Source organism: Leptodactylus fuscus, chromosome 1 (genome assembly GCF_031893055.1).
Source record: "Leptodactylus fuscus isolate aLepFus1 chromosome 1, aLepFus1.hap2, whole genome shotgun sequence".
In the NCBI taxonomy this organism is placed as follows: domain Eukaryota; kingdom Metazoa; phylum Chordata; class Amphibia; order Anura; family Leptodactylidae; genus Leptodactylus; species Leptodactylus fuscus.
The window spans coordinates 65,951,626-65,967,964 of NC_134265.1; the positions used below are offsets into that span (position 1 = coordinate 65,951,626).

The 16,339-nt window shown below is 43.3% G+C and overlaps 1 protein-coding gene across 2 annotated transcripts in view; it reads right to left on the reverse strand.

Moving 5' to 3' along the window:
• The window catches only part of MCTP1 (multiple C2 and transmembrane domain containing 1), a 625,729-nt gene extending 609,850 nt beyond the window's left edge, over positions 1–15,879 (reverse strand). For both annotated transcript variants that reach the window (XM_075271852.1, XM_075271845.1), the window contains exon 1: positions 14,761–15,879. In XM_075271852.1, coding sequence (XP_075127953.1) covers positions 14,761–15,363 — 603 coding nt within the window. In that variant the 5' untranslated portion in view covers positions 15,364–15,879. The remainder of the gene's footprint in view (positions 1–14,760) is intronic.
• Positions 15,880–16,339: the final 460 nt, after the last annotated feature.

Here is a 16,339-nt window from a genome sequence, read left to right on the forward strand (position 1 = left end):
CGGTGAGTGTATATATATATATATATATATATATATATATATATACATATATACATATATATATATATATATATATATATATATATATATATAGTATTATGTTCATATGGCGTGACTACTTGAAACAGTACTGTATATCTACTATTGGCCCACCCACCCTTGTATCCTATGTTCACATTCCACAACACACAGTTCATCATATTTAGTGCAGTGCATAGTTGATCATAGCTTTCTAGAATAGTAGATTATTCTCTAGAGATTTCCATAAAATTCAATACAATATACATCAGGCAAAAATAGATGTCTTGTTCTGGTGGGAATCTTCCGATGTGACAATACTTAGCTTGCACTGCAGTCCCTTCCTGTAAATGTCATACAGTATATGAACCAAGGCTACTATCTGCCATAGAACAGACTGGCCTGTAAGTGTTTATATTACTCAGCATTCACTGCCCTGCAATGAGAGCCATCTCCTCCATATTGTATAATGCCATTCAATGATGCCTACCTAATAGAGTCACAGCATGTGTTCTTTATTTAAAATGACAACTAGTTTCCTCTATATAATCTCTCAAAGAGGAGGATGTATCACAAAGTACAAGATGCTAAATGACATTCATCAATTGATCCTTGCTGTGCCCCAATTTTATTATTGGTCCACCCGTTCAAAAGATATGGCCCCTGGTTATATGTAAATTAGCTCTTGTTCTGCAAATAGCTGGTAACCTTTTATTTTCTCTGAGACTTTCAAAGGTTTCTGCCTACTTGGATAATAAGAGCTAATTTACATAGAACCTTAGAGGGGCCATATTTCTTGAATGGGTGTATGAATTTAAAAATTGTTCAGGGGCAAAAGAACAATCAAATAATGTATGTCATTTTGCATTTTGTACTTGGTGAGAGGTCCTCTTTACAGGGAGTCTGTCAACAGTGCTGTGCAGAGACCGAAGACTTGGTGACCTGTGTAAGCTTTAGTAGCAGAATGAGGATGAGCTACACGCCAGTTCTTAAAGGGGTTGTCCGGGATAAAATAAAAATTAACCCCTAAACTAAACCACTTCCCACTGCCTAATTTCTTATTTACTTTGTTTTAAAAAAAATCTATAATTACCTAAATTGCCAGGGTGGTCATGTGACTGCCCCAGGCACACTTTCTGATAATCCGGTGACATTCAGTTTCCCCATTTCCGGAAACGAAAAGTCACAAATACTCCCCCTCCCGTTGGCTTCATACTTACCTGTCTTCAGTCTTCTGAGCACAAAGTGTCACTTCCTTCCTTTCTGCCGGCACCTGCACAATAGAGCCAGTTATTCTAACTCTATTGCACAATCACCAGCAGAAGTGAAGAGCTAAAGGATCCTGTCAACCACGGATGCGCAAGAAGTCCACAGATGAAGAAGCCAGTGGGACAGAAAAAAATGATCTCCAAGACACAGAAGTCAGGTAAGTATGATGGAGTGGAGTGGAGGGATGAGTTAGTTAGATAGGTAGGGCTAGTAGCTCTGCAGTGAAGCTAGAGAAATAGGGAGAGGGTCTGAGAGAGGGAGGGGGAGGGAGTGTGAGGGGATCTGAGGCTAAGACAGTAGGAAGCTACCCACGTAAACAAATGCAAACTATTCCAGGAGCTCCCAGAGAAACTCAGAATTCACTCTGAACACTCAAAGGTATTTTGGTGCACTTGTTATCCCATTATTAGCACTAAAATACCATTTAAAAAATAAATAAATTTTGACCAGAAAACTACTTTAATACTGAAATACCTAGATTACTCTATTAAATGTCTCCATAACCCATTCCCTGTGTTTGGGATGACAGCTCGAGTACCCAATCAAAAGACTACTATAAGCCATAACTCAGAGGAAATAGGTGGAGGAGCAGCTCAATACAGCACTTCAGAATTAGAGATCCCCCAGGTAGCACTTTCCGCAAATACTAGATTAAAGGGGTTTTCTGGAACTTTAATTCATCAGGTAAAGATTTGCATGGGTCCAACACCCGGTCCCCTGGCTGATCAGCTGAATAAAGAGGCTGCAGAGCTGTACATTTCTGCACTGGCTGTACCTGGTATTGCAGCTCAGTCTATTCACTTGAACAGGATTGAACTGTGATCAGGCCATTTGACCGATGAATGTGATGTCACCAGGCTTGTGAAGTGGTAGTGATGCTCAAAACAGCTCATTCATGGGGGTCCAAGGTGTCGGACCGCCACGGATCATCAAGTGATGAAATTTGGAACTTTAAAAAACCCTTCTTCCAAATCTCCTTTGACAACATTCTTCTGCCCTTACAACTGTAAAATGCATTCAAAGGTGTTCAATTCATACACCTAGTAGCATATATAGCGGCAGGCTACAGTAACACATACACTCACCGGCCACTTTATTAGGTACACCTGTCCAACTGCTCGTTAACACTTAATTTCTAATCAGCCAATCACATGGCGGCAACTCAGTGCATTTAGGCATGTAGACATGGTCAAGACAATCTCCTGCAGTTCAAACCGAGCATCAGTATGGGGAAGAAAGGTGATTTGAGTGCCTTTGAACGTGGCATGGTTGTTGGTGCCAGAAGGGCTGGTCTGAGTATTTCAGAAACTGCTGATCTATTGGGATTTTCACGCACAACCATCTCTAGGGTTTACAGAGAATGGTCCAAAAAAGAAAACACATCCAGTGAGCGGCAGTTCTGTGGGCGGAAATGCGTTGTTGATGCCAGAGGTCAGAGGAGAATGGCCAGACTGGTTCGAGCTGATAAAAAGGCAACAGTGACTCAAATAGCCACCCGTTACAACCAAGGTAGCCAGAAGAGCATCTCTGAATGCACAGTACGTCGAACTTTGAGGCAGATGGGCTACAGCAGCAGAAGACCACACCGGGTGACACTCCTTCATTCGGATGGTAGGGTCAGAATTTGGCGTCAACAACATGAAAGCATGGATCCATCCTGCCTTGTATCAACGGTTCAGGCTGGTGGTGGTGGTGTCATGGTGTGGGGAATATTTTCTTGGCACTCTTTGGGCCCCTTGGTACCAATTGAGCATCGTTGCAACGCCAAAGCCTACCTGAGTATTGTTGCTGACCATGTCCATCCCTTTATGACCACAATGTACCCAACATCTGATGGCTACTTTCAGCAGGATAATGCGCCAGGTCATAAAGCTGGAATCATCTCAGACTGGTTTCTTGAACATGACAATGAGTTCACTGTACTCCAATGGCCTCCACAGTCACCAGATCTCAATCCAATAGAGCATCTTTGGGATGTGGTGGAACAGGAGATTCGCATCATGGATGTGCAGCCGACAAATCTGCGGCAACTGTGTGATGCCATCATGTCAATATGGACCAAAATCTCTGAGGAATGCTTCCAGCACCTTGTTGAATCTATGCCACGAAGAATTGAGGCAGTTCTGAAGGCAAAAGGGGGTCCAACCCGTTACTAGCATGGTGTACCTAATAAAGTGGCCGGTGAGTGTATACATATATGAACATGGTGTATATACATAATCCAGTGATGGTACCGATATCACTATCTTCTGATGCCTGGAAGTAAAATGAACAGTGATATAACTAGTAACTAGCGAAGCTCTTTGTTTCCCATGCCACTGTACATGATGCATATGTTCGGTTCATGACACCCTGTGATTAATATGTACCCCGTGGTTACATCTCTAATTTATTGGAGCTCCACTGACACACAGCACCACCAGCCTCGACTCGCAGCAAGCTTAATCTCAGGAGAAAGCATACTATTACTACACGGACAAGATTTCTATTTTCATTTTCTTAAACTTTAATGTACCTGACTTGGGGCCTTGGGCCATTTCTGCCTATAGACTTTCTGGAACTGCTTTAATGCCCAACAGTCAGTCCAGCCCTGGTCCTGACACCTTTTAGATGAAAATCTGGGGACTAAAATAGATTGGGTATGTACAGATAAATCGTAAAAAATAAATATATTTGAAATAAAATGCAACCATTTAGTGCAACTATGAAATCTGGATATTAACTCACTCATGCATTTCTCTACAAGATCACAGTACAGCACTTGGCTATCTCAGTCATTGCCACAGACATTGCAGGGTAACAGGTGATAAGTGTTTGCTGTGGAATAATCCCTCTATCTATGTAAGACACGGTTATGAATTGTTCCACACTGACATAAGAGAGGCAGGTGTTAGGTAGCGATGCAATGACGTGGAAATATCAGACGTTGTACACTGGATAAAATATAGTCTCAACTCAACAGAACAGTAAAATTCCTTTTAAGGGATTCTTCATGTTTTCCTTCAACTTTTTATTAAAAGATGTAGCCAAGATGAACATTTTTCCTAAAATATATTAACCCCTTAAGGACCAGGCCATTTTTTGGTTTCGCATTTTCGTTTTTCCCTCCTCACATTTCAAGAGCCATAACTTTTTCATTTTTCAGTTCACAGAGTCACATGATAGCTTATTGTTTGCGGGACAAATTGTACTTTGTAATGGCACCATTCAATATGCTGTGCAATGTACTGGGAAGCTGGAAAAAAATTCAGAATGAGGCGCAATTGGAGAAAAAATGCATTTGCGCCATTTTCTTATGGGTTTAATTTTTACAGCATTCACTGTTTAGTACAAATGACATGTTACCTGTGTTCTACGTGTCAGTACAAATGCGGTGATACCAAATTTATATAGTATTTGAAATTTTTTGATACTTTTAAAAAAAATGATAAACTTTGCAAAATAGAAAAAAAAAATTGTGTCATCATGTTCTAACACCTGTAACTTTTTCATATTTCCATGTATGGAGCTGGTTGTGGTGTCTTTTTATGCGGGACAAGATGACGTTTCTATTGATACCATTTGGGGAAAGATCCGATGGTTTGATCACTTTTTATTCAATTTTTTATAGGAGGCAAAGTGTTGAAAAAAACGCTTTTTGGCTGTTTTTATTTTTTTTGCCGCTACGCCGTTCGCAGTACGGGATAAATGTTTTAATATTCTAATAGTTCAGGCATTTTGGAGCGCAGGGATACCTAATATGTTTATGTTTAATGTTCTTTAATTACTTTTATAGCTGATCTAGGGAAAGGGGGGTGATTTGAACTTTTATATTTTTTTTATTTTTTTAATACTTTTAAAAACTTTTTTTTTTCTTCTGTTACATTTATGATCAGACCCCTTAGGTACCTTGAAACCTAGGGAGTCTGATCGATCATACTATTCACTGCAATACTACAGTATTGCAGTGAATAGGAAAATCGCAGCACTTCTATTAGACGATGCCTCTGGCCTCTGGCATCGTCTAATAGATCTAGTGCAGAGACAAGCCTGGAAGCCTTCAATAGGCTTCCAGCTGTCATAGCAACCGATCACCGCCCTCTTGTGACGTTCAGGAGGGCGGCGATCGGCAAAACATGGCGGCGCCCATGCCGCCGTTTACACACTGCGGTCACGTTTGACCGCAGTGTGTAAAGGGTTAACAGCAGCGATCGGCTCGGGCACCGACCGCTGCTGTTAGTGGCAGGTCCTGGCTGTATTATACAGCCGGCATCTGCCGTATATGGAGCGAGCTCAGCGTGTGAGCTCGCTCCATACATCCCCATGCGACCCATGACGTACAGTTACGTCAAGGGTCGCTAAGGGGTTAAACCAGATTACTGTCACAAAGTGTACCTAAACTTTCAGATGACTTTTCAAAGTGCTACAGTGTTGGCCAAAAGTATTGGCACCCTTGCAATTCTGTCAGATAATACTCATTTTCTTCCAGAAAATGATTGCAATCATAAATTCTTTGGTATTATTATCTTCATTTAATTTGTCTTCAATGGAAAACCACAAAAAGAATTGTCAAAAAGTCAAATTGGATATAATTCCACACCAAACATTAAAAAGGGGGTGGACAAAAGTATTCACACTGTTTGAAAAATCATGTGATGCTTCTCTAATTTGTGTAATTAACAGCACCTGTTACTTACCTGAGGCACCTAACAGGTGGTGGCAATAACTAAATCACTTGCAGCCAGTTGAAATGGATTAAAGTTGACTCAACCTCTGTCCTTGTGTGTACCACATTGAGCATGGAGAAAAGAAAGAAGACCAAGAACTGTCTGAGGACTTAAGAAGCAAAATTGTGAGGAAGCATGAGCAATCTCAAGGCTACAAGTCCATCTCCAAAGACCTGAATGTTCCTGTGTCTACTGTGCGCAGTGTCATCAAGAAGTTTAAAGCCCATGGCACTGTGGCTAACCTCCCTAGATGTGGACGGAAAAGAAAAATTGACGAGAGATTTCAACGCAAGATTGTGCAGATGGAGGATAAAGAACCTCGACTAACATCCAAACAAGTTCAAGCTGCCCTGCAGTCCGAGGGTACAACAGTGTCAACCCGTACTATCCGTCTGAATGAAAATGGACTGTATGGTAGGAGACCCAGGAAGACCCCACTTCTTACCCAGAGACATAAAAAAGCCAGAATGGAGTTTGCCAAAACTTACCTGAGAAAGCCAAAAACATTTTGGAAGAATGTTCTCTGGTCAGATGAGACAAAAGTAGAGCTTTTTGGGAAAAGGCATCAACATAGAGTTTACAGGAAAAAAAAAAGAGGCCTACAGTCAAACATGTCGGAGGTTCCTTGATGTTTTGGGGTTGCTTTGCTGCCTCTGGCACTGGACTGCTTGACCGTGTGCATGGCATTATGAAGTCTGAAGACTACCAACAAATTTTGCAGCATAATGTAGGGCCCAGTGTGAGAAAGCTGGGTCTCCCTCAGAGGTCATGGGTCTTCCAGCAGGACAATGACCCAAAACACACTTCAAAAAGCACTAGAAAATGGTTTGAGAGAAAGCACTGGAGACTTGTAAAGTGGCAGCAATGAGTCCAGACCTGAATCCCATAGAACACCTGTGGAGAGATCTCTTGATGGCAGTTTGGAGAAGGCCCCCTTCACATCTCAGGGACCTGGAGCAGTTTGCCAAAGAAGAATGGTCTAAAATTCCAGCAGAGCCTTGTAAGAAACTCATTGATGGTTACCGGAAGCGGTTGTCCTCAGTTATTTTATCTAAAGGTTGTGCTACCAAGTATTAGACTGAGGGTGCCAATACTTTTGTCCGGCCTATTTTTGAAGTTTTGTGTAAAATGATCAATGATTTGACTTTTTTTTTTCATTCTCTTGTTTTTTCAGTGCAAGCAAAATAAATCAAGATATTAATACCAAAGAGTTTGTGCTTGCAATCATTTTCTGGAAGAAACTGAGTATTATCTGACAGAATTGCAGGGGTGCCAATACTTTTGGTCAACACTGTATGTGTATATACATAAGGAGTAGAACTGTGTGTGTCCATTAGAGGAACTGAATTCTGCATTTTAGCATTTTACAACTTTGCAGACACTGAGACCTCTATGAGCTAATAGCCTGTCTTGGGAGAGCAAGACATATTCAGCAGAATTTTAGAGTGAAGAGTTTAGGAAGGATAATTTAAGAAGCAAAAGAGCTTAATAAGTATATTGGTGTCTTCTTCTATAGCTAGATATAAAGAGATAGGCCTTTGGGTCCCTAAGTCTCCAAGTCCCAGTAGTGATTGCTACCTTTCTACCCCTATACCTACAGTAAACCCTTGGTGAATGTAATGATAATATAGGTAAGGGATAATAAAACAAGGACAAAAGGATAAGTTCAATGGCGAAAGTTGTACAGTTGAAAGTAGTACCCTAGAGCACCCTGCTGAGCCCCAATGCCTGGATACAAGATGAGATATGGTAGAACATGGAGGCATACAGGTTTTGCATGGTATCCTAAAGCACATTTGCCCACAGATGTTGCAGTTAGGCTTGTATATCCTGCACACTCATAGGCTGCTGAAGCTGACATCCAAGCTGGTCACATAAATGCTTAATTGGCAATGTTTCTGGAAACCGAATGGGCCAAAGAAGTGTTGCAATATGGAGGAAACATTCCTTGGAAACTCTTACCATGTATGGGTGAGCATTATTCTGCTGAAAAATGCCATTTGGAAGTTCTGCCATTTGGAGGCAATGCATGTAGCTGCAGGATTTTCTGTACATATTTCTCAGCTGTTTGTGCCCCTATATCACTACTAAGGGTGACTGACTGTAGTATGTGATGGCTGCATAGATCCTCACACTAGAAAGTAGGCCAGTGTGTCACTGCGGGTGGCTCCACTCCAAAGGCAGGATTGAAGTGCTCATCACAAAGCTTCCATACTCAAACCCAATCACTGTTGGATCTTGAAGAGCACCTTTCATGCCCTCGTCAATGTGGAGCATTACATACCACTAGAGAGGTCACAATGTATGGAATTCAGCAAAAACAGAACCTGGATTTGTTGTCAAAGGCAATATGGTGTCAGTTCATAGAAATCAAAGTTTCTTCTTCATGAGACCTCTGAAAACAAAGTTAATAATGGTGGTTGTTAATCTCAGGACACATAATAGGCGCTGAGTGATCTATTTCCTTCTGCAAAGGAAACTGTTGTTTGCACCTGTGTCTGAATGGAGGAAAAGGAAGCTGTGTCATGACTGCCAGCAGATCAAATGATCCTCTTTACTGGTGGTCTGCCTGGTCCATCCATAACCACAGTGTGTGCATGCCTACATATAACCAAAGGTCTGCCCCTTCTCAAGCCTATCAAATGGGTAAAATGTCTTTGAGTGCATTGTAGAGGAATTTCTAACAGTTAATGATCTCACCAAGAGGTACACTACAAATGAGTGTAGCATACATATTCTAGGGCTAAATAATAGGATTCGCCATTTTTGTGGATGAGGGCCAAACATTTCTTCTGTTGGCACTTACTTCATATAATAGATATCAATGGCCAAGCAGCATCAGAGAGGCCAAGATCATCATGTGTAGTGCCAAGCATTTATATTGGATTAGTGTAATATTTCCAACAAATCTTAATCTAGTTTTATGCATACCATAACAATGAAGCAATTGGTATCCTTCATCTACACAGCTATAACTATAATCTCAAGGACAGAAATTAAAATAACAAGATCTAGTAAAGGCTCTTTGGTTAAATGAAGAAGAATCAGATTTTTGTTAGATATGCGGGTGGTGCTCAAAAGCCCAACCGAAATGCAAGAACAAACAGCAAGTATCTGTGACTCTAATAATTAATCTCCTTCTGTCTTTTTGGCAGTCACCCAACAGTCCTGTCACTTGTAATTCAGTGGCTCCAGGAATCAGAGCTATAATGTTTTTGTACACATCAGAAATTGAAACTGTAGCTCATATGGCTTGACTGTCAGACAATTCCTGATATCCGGCTCTGATTTTCAGGATATATGGCGCTGATCACTATCATTTATGTTCATTATCGACAAGATGAAACTCTAGCTAAGAATTATTTTGTGTCTATGTAAGGCTTAAACACATTGAAATATGAAGAATTATTCCATAATTGTCCAGGTATTCTGGAATTTGTATAATGTATCCTTAAGAGATATCATCAATATCAGATAAACATGGGTTTGAATCCTGGCACCCCACGGATCAACTATGTGCATAAGCTGCAATGCAGCAGAACTAGCACAGCTTTGTAGGCTGCATAGCAGGTGGGAAAGGTACTACAATGTAAGTGCCATTCACCTGAATGTGGCTGAGCTGGTAGTGCCTTCTACGGACAGTATAGAGCTGTGCCAGGTCTGGTTCATTGTGGCTTATTGGTGTGGTACTGAGTTGGGCTCATGTTGATCTTATATTGATGACCTTTCCTAAGTAAAGATTCTTTCCCTGACTGGGCTGATCGCCTGGAGGTGCTGCACAGAAAAGCTCACAGCAGACTCTACCTGCTCAGGAGGCTGAGGGCCTTCGGAGTCCAGGGGACACTTCTTAGGGCTTTCTTCAACTCTGTGGTTGCTTCAGCCATCTTTTTCAGTGTGGCCTGCTGGGGGAGCAGTATATCAACCAGGGACAGAAATAGACTTGACAGGCTGATCAGAAGGGCCAGCTCTGTCCTGGGGAGCCCCTGGACCCAGTACAGGGGGTGGGTGACAGAAGGATACTGTCCGTGGTGAGCTCCATGCAGGAGAACAAATCCCACCCCATGTATGAGACCTTGATGGCACTTGGCAGCACTGTAAGTGACCGTCTGCTTCACCCCAAGTGTGAGAAGGAGCGCTATCGCAAGTCCTTCCTTCCAACCGCGATCAGGCTGTATAATCTACATCAAACCAAGCGAAGATCACTCCGCACAGAGGACTAATGATTATGACTATGAAGTCTTCATTCTTTCTTCTTCTGTTCCTTAGCTGCTATGGACTCCTAGTATATCTTCTCTTCTCAGCATATGTGTGTTTACATCTGTAATATATTACTGTGTATTATCCTGTATCTGTATTACTATGCTGCTGTAACATACTGAAATTTCCCCACTGTGGGACTATTAAAGGATTATCTTATCCTATGTTAATGTTTTAAGAGCCATGCTTTTAAAGGGAGCTTGAGATGGTAGGGGTCTGAGTGGCAAGAGCAGTGCTCAAAGGAGCTGAAGACATCAATTGTCTCATTTGCATAAGACTTCAAAGTTGTTTTTTCCATAACCTATAAAAGTGACGTACATAACAGAGGTATGGTGTTTATCACTGTAATATGATTTGTAACAGGGACGTGGAAGTTGAATATACTTGGGAGAAGCAGTAGACTGCCTTTAAGATCATGACTCTTAGGGGCATTTTCTGTCACTAGGAGCAAAACTTTAGGTGTCAAAAATATGTTGTACATACAGTAGTAAACAGACAAAAGAAATGGTGTGCCCTGGCAGGCTTGACAAAACCTAAGTTGCCATTGAGCAGTGGGAGGAAGCATGGACACGCACAGAATCATCTTAGGACAGTGGTGTGATGTGGCATTAACATTGAAGTGGCTGCTGCCCCTGGGGTATCCAATTATATCTTACTGGGTAATGCTTTACTGTATACTCAGCATTTATAGGAGAGAGCAGTACAATGATCCAACAGAGCAATGGATGAGCCAGTTTCAGCCATTCAGTGCTAGTTTCCTTTCTGCATTGCTTCACAGCTGATAGTTGTACGTGGTTATCCCAGCTGAAAAGAAGAACCTGTCTGGATGTAGAAATCAAGCCTGGTATTGGTTGTACAGGTTTCAGCCAGTCAGTGTTAGGCTAACTTTCTGCACTGTTCCGAAACACAGCTGCAGTCTAGATGTGGAGAAGCAGCTGGAATTCTTCTCTAACCCCACCATTCCTGAACAATCAGTGCTCTTAGATTCAGCAAGCAATATGCAACTTAGGCTTCTACTATCAGGGCTGTGGACTGTATGCTCCAGCTCAGGCCCGCCATTGTGACTGCAGAGCGTCTTAGAAGGTCTTAAAGTTATTTAAGCACAACCTCAGATAAACAACATATGAAATATTACATTGTGTCAACTAGGCCAAAATACAGATCCAAAGTATTAAACATTAAGTACACCCTTACAGTTTCTACACTCACCTACCACTTTATTAGGTACACCATGCTAGTAACGGGTTGGACCCCCTTTTGCCTTCAGAACTGCCTCAATTCTTCGTGGCATAGATACAACAAGGTGCTGGAAGCATTCCTCAGAGATTTTGGTCCATATTGACATGATGGCATCACACAGTTGCCGCAGATTTGTCGGCTGCACATCCATGATGCGAATCTCCCGTTCCACTACATCCCAAAGATGCTCTATTGGATTGAGATCTGGTGACTGTGGAGGCCATTGGAGTACAGTGAACTCATTGTCATGTTCAAGAAACCAGTCTGAGATGATTCCAGCTTTATGACATGGCATTGCATTATCCTGCTGAAAGTAGCCATCAGATGTTGGGTACATTGTGGTCATAAAGGGATGGACATGGTCAGCAACAATACTCAGGTAGGCTTTGGCATTGCAATGATGCTCAATTGGTACCAAGGGGCCCAAAGAGTGCCAAGAAAATATTCCCCACACCATGACACCACCACCACCAGCCTGAACCGTTGATACAAGGCAGGATGGATCCATGCTTTCATGTTGTTGACGCCAAATTCTGACCCTACCATCCGAATGTCGCAGCAGAAATCGAGACTCATCAGACCAGGCAACATTTTTCCAATCTTCAATTGTCCAATTTCGATGAGCTTGTGCAAATTGTAGCCTCAGTTTCCTGTTCTTAGCTGAAAGGAGTGGCACCCGGTGTGGTCTTCTGCTGCTGTAGCCCATCTGCCTCAAAGTTGGACGTACTGTGCGGCGTTCAGAGATGCTCTTCTGGCTACCTTGGTTGTAACGGGTGGCTATTTGAGTCACTGTTGCCTTTCTATCAGCTCGAACCAGTCTGGCCATTCTCCTCTGACCTCTGGCATCAACAACGCATTTCCGCCCACAGAACTGCCGCTCACTGGATGTTTTTTCTTTTTTGGACCATTCTCTGTAAACCCTAGAGATGGTTGTGCGTGAAAATCCCAGTAGATCAGCAGTTTCTGAAATACTTAGACCAGCCCTTCTGGCACCAACAACCATGCCACGTTCAAAGGCACTCAAATCACCTTTCTTCCCCATACTGATGCTCGGTTTGAACTGCAGGAGATTGTCTTGACCATGTCTACATGCCTAAATGCACTGAGTTGCCGCCATGTGATTGGCTGATTAGAAATTAAGTGTTAACGAGCAGTTGGACAGGTGTTCCTAATAAAGTGGCCGGTGAGTGTATATCAAGAGGATAATTACTCCCAGGTGCTGCTAATCAAATGTCATTATTATTATGTCATGTGATTAACTAATCATCAGCATGTGTGATCGCCTCTGTGAAAGCAGAAGTTTTGGCAGTTTGCTGTTCTGGAACCATCAGGTGTGTTAACACAATGGCAAGGAGGAATAACATCAGCAAAGATTGTAGAAAAGCAAATACTACTCCTAAATCTGGTTAATGCTATAAGGTAATTTCCAAACAAGTAGAAGCTCATCATGCTATAGTTCGAAAAAAATTTCACAAGTGAATATCCAAGCCAGTTGCAGTCTTCCCAGGAGTGGACATCCCAGCAAACTCACCACAAGATCCCAAGTGCACACTATGCAACACTCTACAGGCCTCAGTTCAAGTTCATGACAAAACAATTAGAGAAAGACTGAACAAATATTGCTTGTTTGAAAGGGTTATCAGTAGAAAATCTCATCTTTCTAAGGGCTAGTTCACATATTGTTAGGTGTTGAGGAATTTGGTTAGGACAAAAATCCACTTCAGGAATTAGGAAATCGCTTTTTGAAGCGTTTTTTGACATGAGGCATTTTTTGGAGCGCTTTTTGAACCAAATTCCTCGACACCTAACAACGTGTGAACTAGCCCTAAAAAGGAACCTGTTAGGTCAATTTGGGACACTAAACTACCCACCGCCCTGTTCTAAATCTATCCGTGCCCATATTTTATATAATAAACCTTTATACTTAAGCTAGAGATGAGTCTCATTGGAGTCATCTCTGGTGCTTCCACCACCTGCGCAGTTCTTTGGTGAACAGCATGTTTCATATCCGCAACATCAACATGAAAGAGTGTATTGTAGTAATGCTTAAAGAGGTCTTCCCACCTCATCCAGCCAGTGTGACCAGAGAGGTGACACATTTTTCGATACTTACTGCTATAAGTTCTGATAACAGCCAAGCATGCTTGTTTGGTGGTTTTCAGAACTCCTGTGGATAATGGATATGATATATGACATACCAAATATTATGTATCCCATATATACCATACTAATGATGCCATAAATGTGTGAGACATATCTAATAGTATAGTATCTAATATCCAATACAAGGTGCCCTGCAATTGATATAATAAAGGGTGTATAAGGCCTGAAACTATCACCTAATGGGGCAGATTTACTAAGCACAATGTGTCACAATTCTGGCTCAAGCTGCAAATAAAATAAGTGCACGCACCATTCATCACATTATTACGTTTTAGACAATTAATGCTCCTCACTTGACAGTTATTAAATGTTTCTACAAAGAGGCGTGGCTAAGTGCGCTCATATAAAATGTGCCAGACTTATTAATGGCGCACATCACAGCTTTGGCACAGAATACAGGTCTACTGTAAGCCAACCAAGAGGAGGTATGAGGAAGTGAGAATTGTCTAAGATGTTTAGAAAGATGTCTCTAATCTATTGCACACAGGGAGATACTGTGATAAATTGGGCACATCTTCTACCTGCTGGTCTAGGTCTATATAAGACACTATAATAGATCTGCCCCAATAATACCAAATCCTTTATATCACAGAGGTCATATCTACAATTCATTGTAGCAACAGTTAGTGATAATATTTCAGGTTACGTATTACAATATTTGTACATATCCAGTATACATGAGCAGACATAACACATTTCTTAGGCATTGTCTCCTCTACCCTTCATGAATGGTGACTCCAATCTTTCCAGCCATTCATACAGTATGTCAGGTGCTGTAGTAGGATACATCAGACCAGGTATGTCCTGCACTGACTGCAGATAGAGGACAATGCGCACTTTCCCAGTCACCTCTGGGGGAAGCAGTGAAGCAGAGCTCAGTCACATCCTCCTCCACATCAACCAACCCATAACTTTCCAAACTACTCTGTACTGTCTCCCTACCATTGGCTGCAGGCATGGTGCAGTAATAGCAATACTACACATCTAGCAGAGCTGAGCTTGTCATTTATCTATGGGATTGCACACAGTCATATCCTAATGCCTTCCATCTCCTACCAAATGACAAACCCAGCTCTGCTGCATGTATACACAGAAGCTGATCACTCACTGGCCTGTGCCTGGCTGGGTCGCTGTCCGAGGTGCTGGAGCCCTGCAGGAGGTTGTCTATACAGGCCGTCCCGGGCAGTGAGGAGCTCTTCTGGTGGGACAGCTGGTGTCCTCTGCCTGGAGTCGCCGCAGGTTGCCGGACGTCGCCATCCTTATCTTTGGCCGGTCCCTGGGTCTTACTATACGGCAAGAGGTGATCCCTCAGTCGGCGCAGAGTAGAGCCAGGCTCGGGGGTATTTGCGATGCTACCGGGGCTACTGCAGGGGGCGCTGGAGGGTATGGACTCTACACCGGAGCAGCAGAGATTGGGCTGAGAAGACGAGAAGACCCGGTCCAGCACCTGCTTCCTCCTCTTCAGCCCGCTCCAGCGGATCATCCCCGGGACTACCTCCTCCATGTAGTTCTCCTGCTCTCTCCTCCGGGCGGCCGGTGGTGACGGGCACGGCGTCCCTGCACTGCGGCGCTCCGCTCCGGCTTTAGCGCTGCTGTTCTGGCTGCTCCCTGCGCCTTTTCTGGATCTCCCGAGCTGTAAGTTCTTGAAGAGCCGGGCCTGGAAGGAGGAGGAGGAGGAGGTCTGAGTCTCTGAGCCCGGCACTTGCTCCATCACCCTCCTCCTGGGTTTGCGGCGCTTGGAGGGGAAGCAACAGGAGTGGAGGCACCTTAGTGGCTTCACAGCAGCCCAGAAAAAGCCGCAGCTAGGGGGCGTGAGAGGGAGGAGCGGCCCAGAGCCGGGTCCTGGGGGCAGACAGGGCTGAGGAGGTCTCTGCTAGCTGCACTTTCACCGTACTCTGTGTGGCTGCCCTGGCTGGGGGCTCTGGTGCTAGCATTCTGGTTACAATGGGGGTACACGCACCTCGGAGCTCACCCTTGGCGCCTCAATACTTCCCATGCATCGGGGATTGATGGGCACTCCACCTCCTCAGCGGCCGGGCATCTCCTGGAGAAGCTGGCACTGGTCCATCAGGGGGAACACGTGGAGTAGGAGGGTCCTGCTGCTCATCCACACCTAGTGTTATAGGCTGCTGCTTGGATATAGTCAGCCCCTTGCATCCGGCCAGGACTCTTCACTACTGCTGCAGCTTCCTCATCAGCCCCTCTCCTGCTTCATCTGTCAGCAAGAATGCAAACTGTTCATGAAGAGGTTAATGCACTGCCTGGGTCCTCCCAGCCGGTGATGTCATGTGTGCACACTGGATGGAGCAGCATCACTTCTCTGCTTTCTCTCCTGGAAGGATCTGTTCACACTTTCAGGATCTGATATGGATTTAAGACCACATCCCGCAGCAAAATCCTCATGAGGCAGAGGCCATATGTTGCAGAAATGTAGCATTTTTGACTGTTGCGAAAACACAGCATATGTCGGGGCGGATTTATTAAGATTGGCGTTTTATACTTCAGTCTTAAAAAAAGGCCCAATTGGCACAAGGAAAGACTGATTTATTATCAAGATTCTCCAACCTCTTAATAAATCAGATTCATGCCAGTGCGTCGAAATGGAAGTCTGTGCAGTCAGGAACTGACGTAGGATTCCTGTAGAACTCACACCAAAAATCTGTTGTGAGTTATAATAACTATGTCAG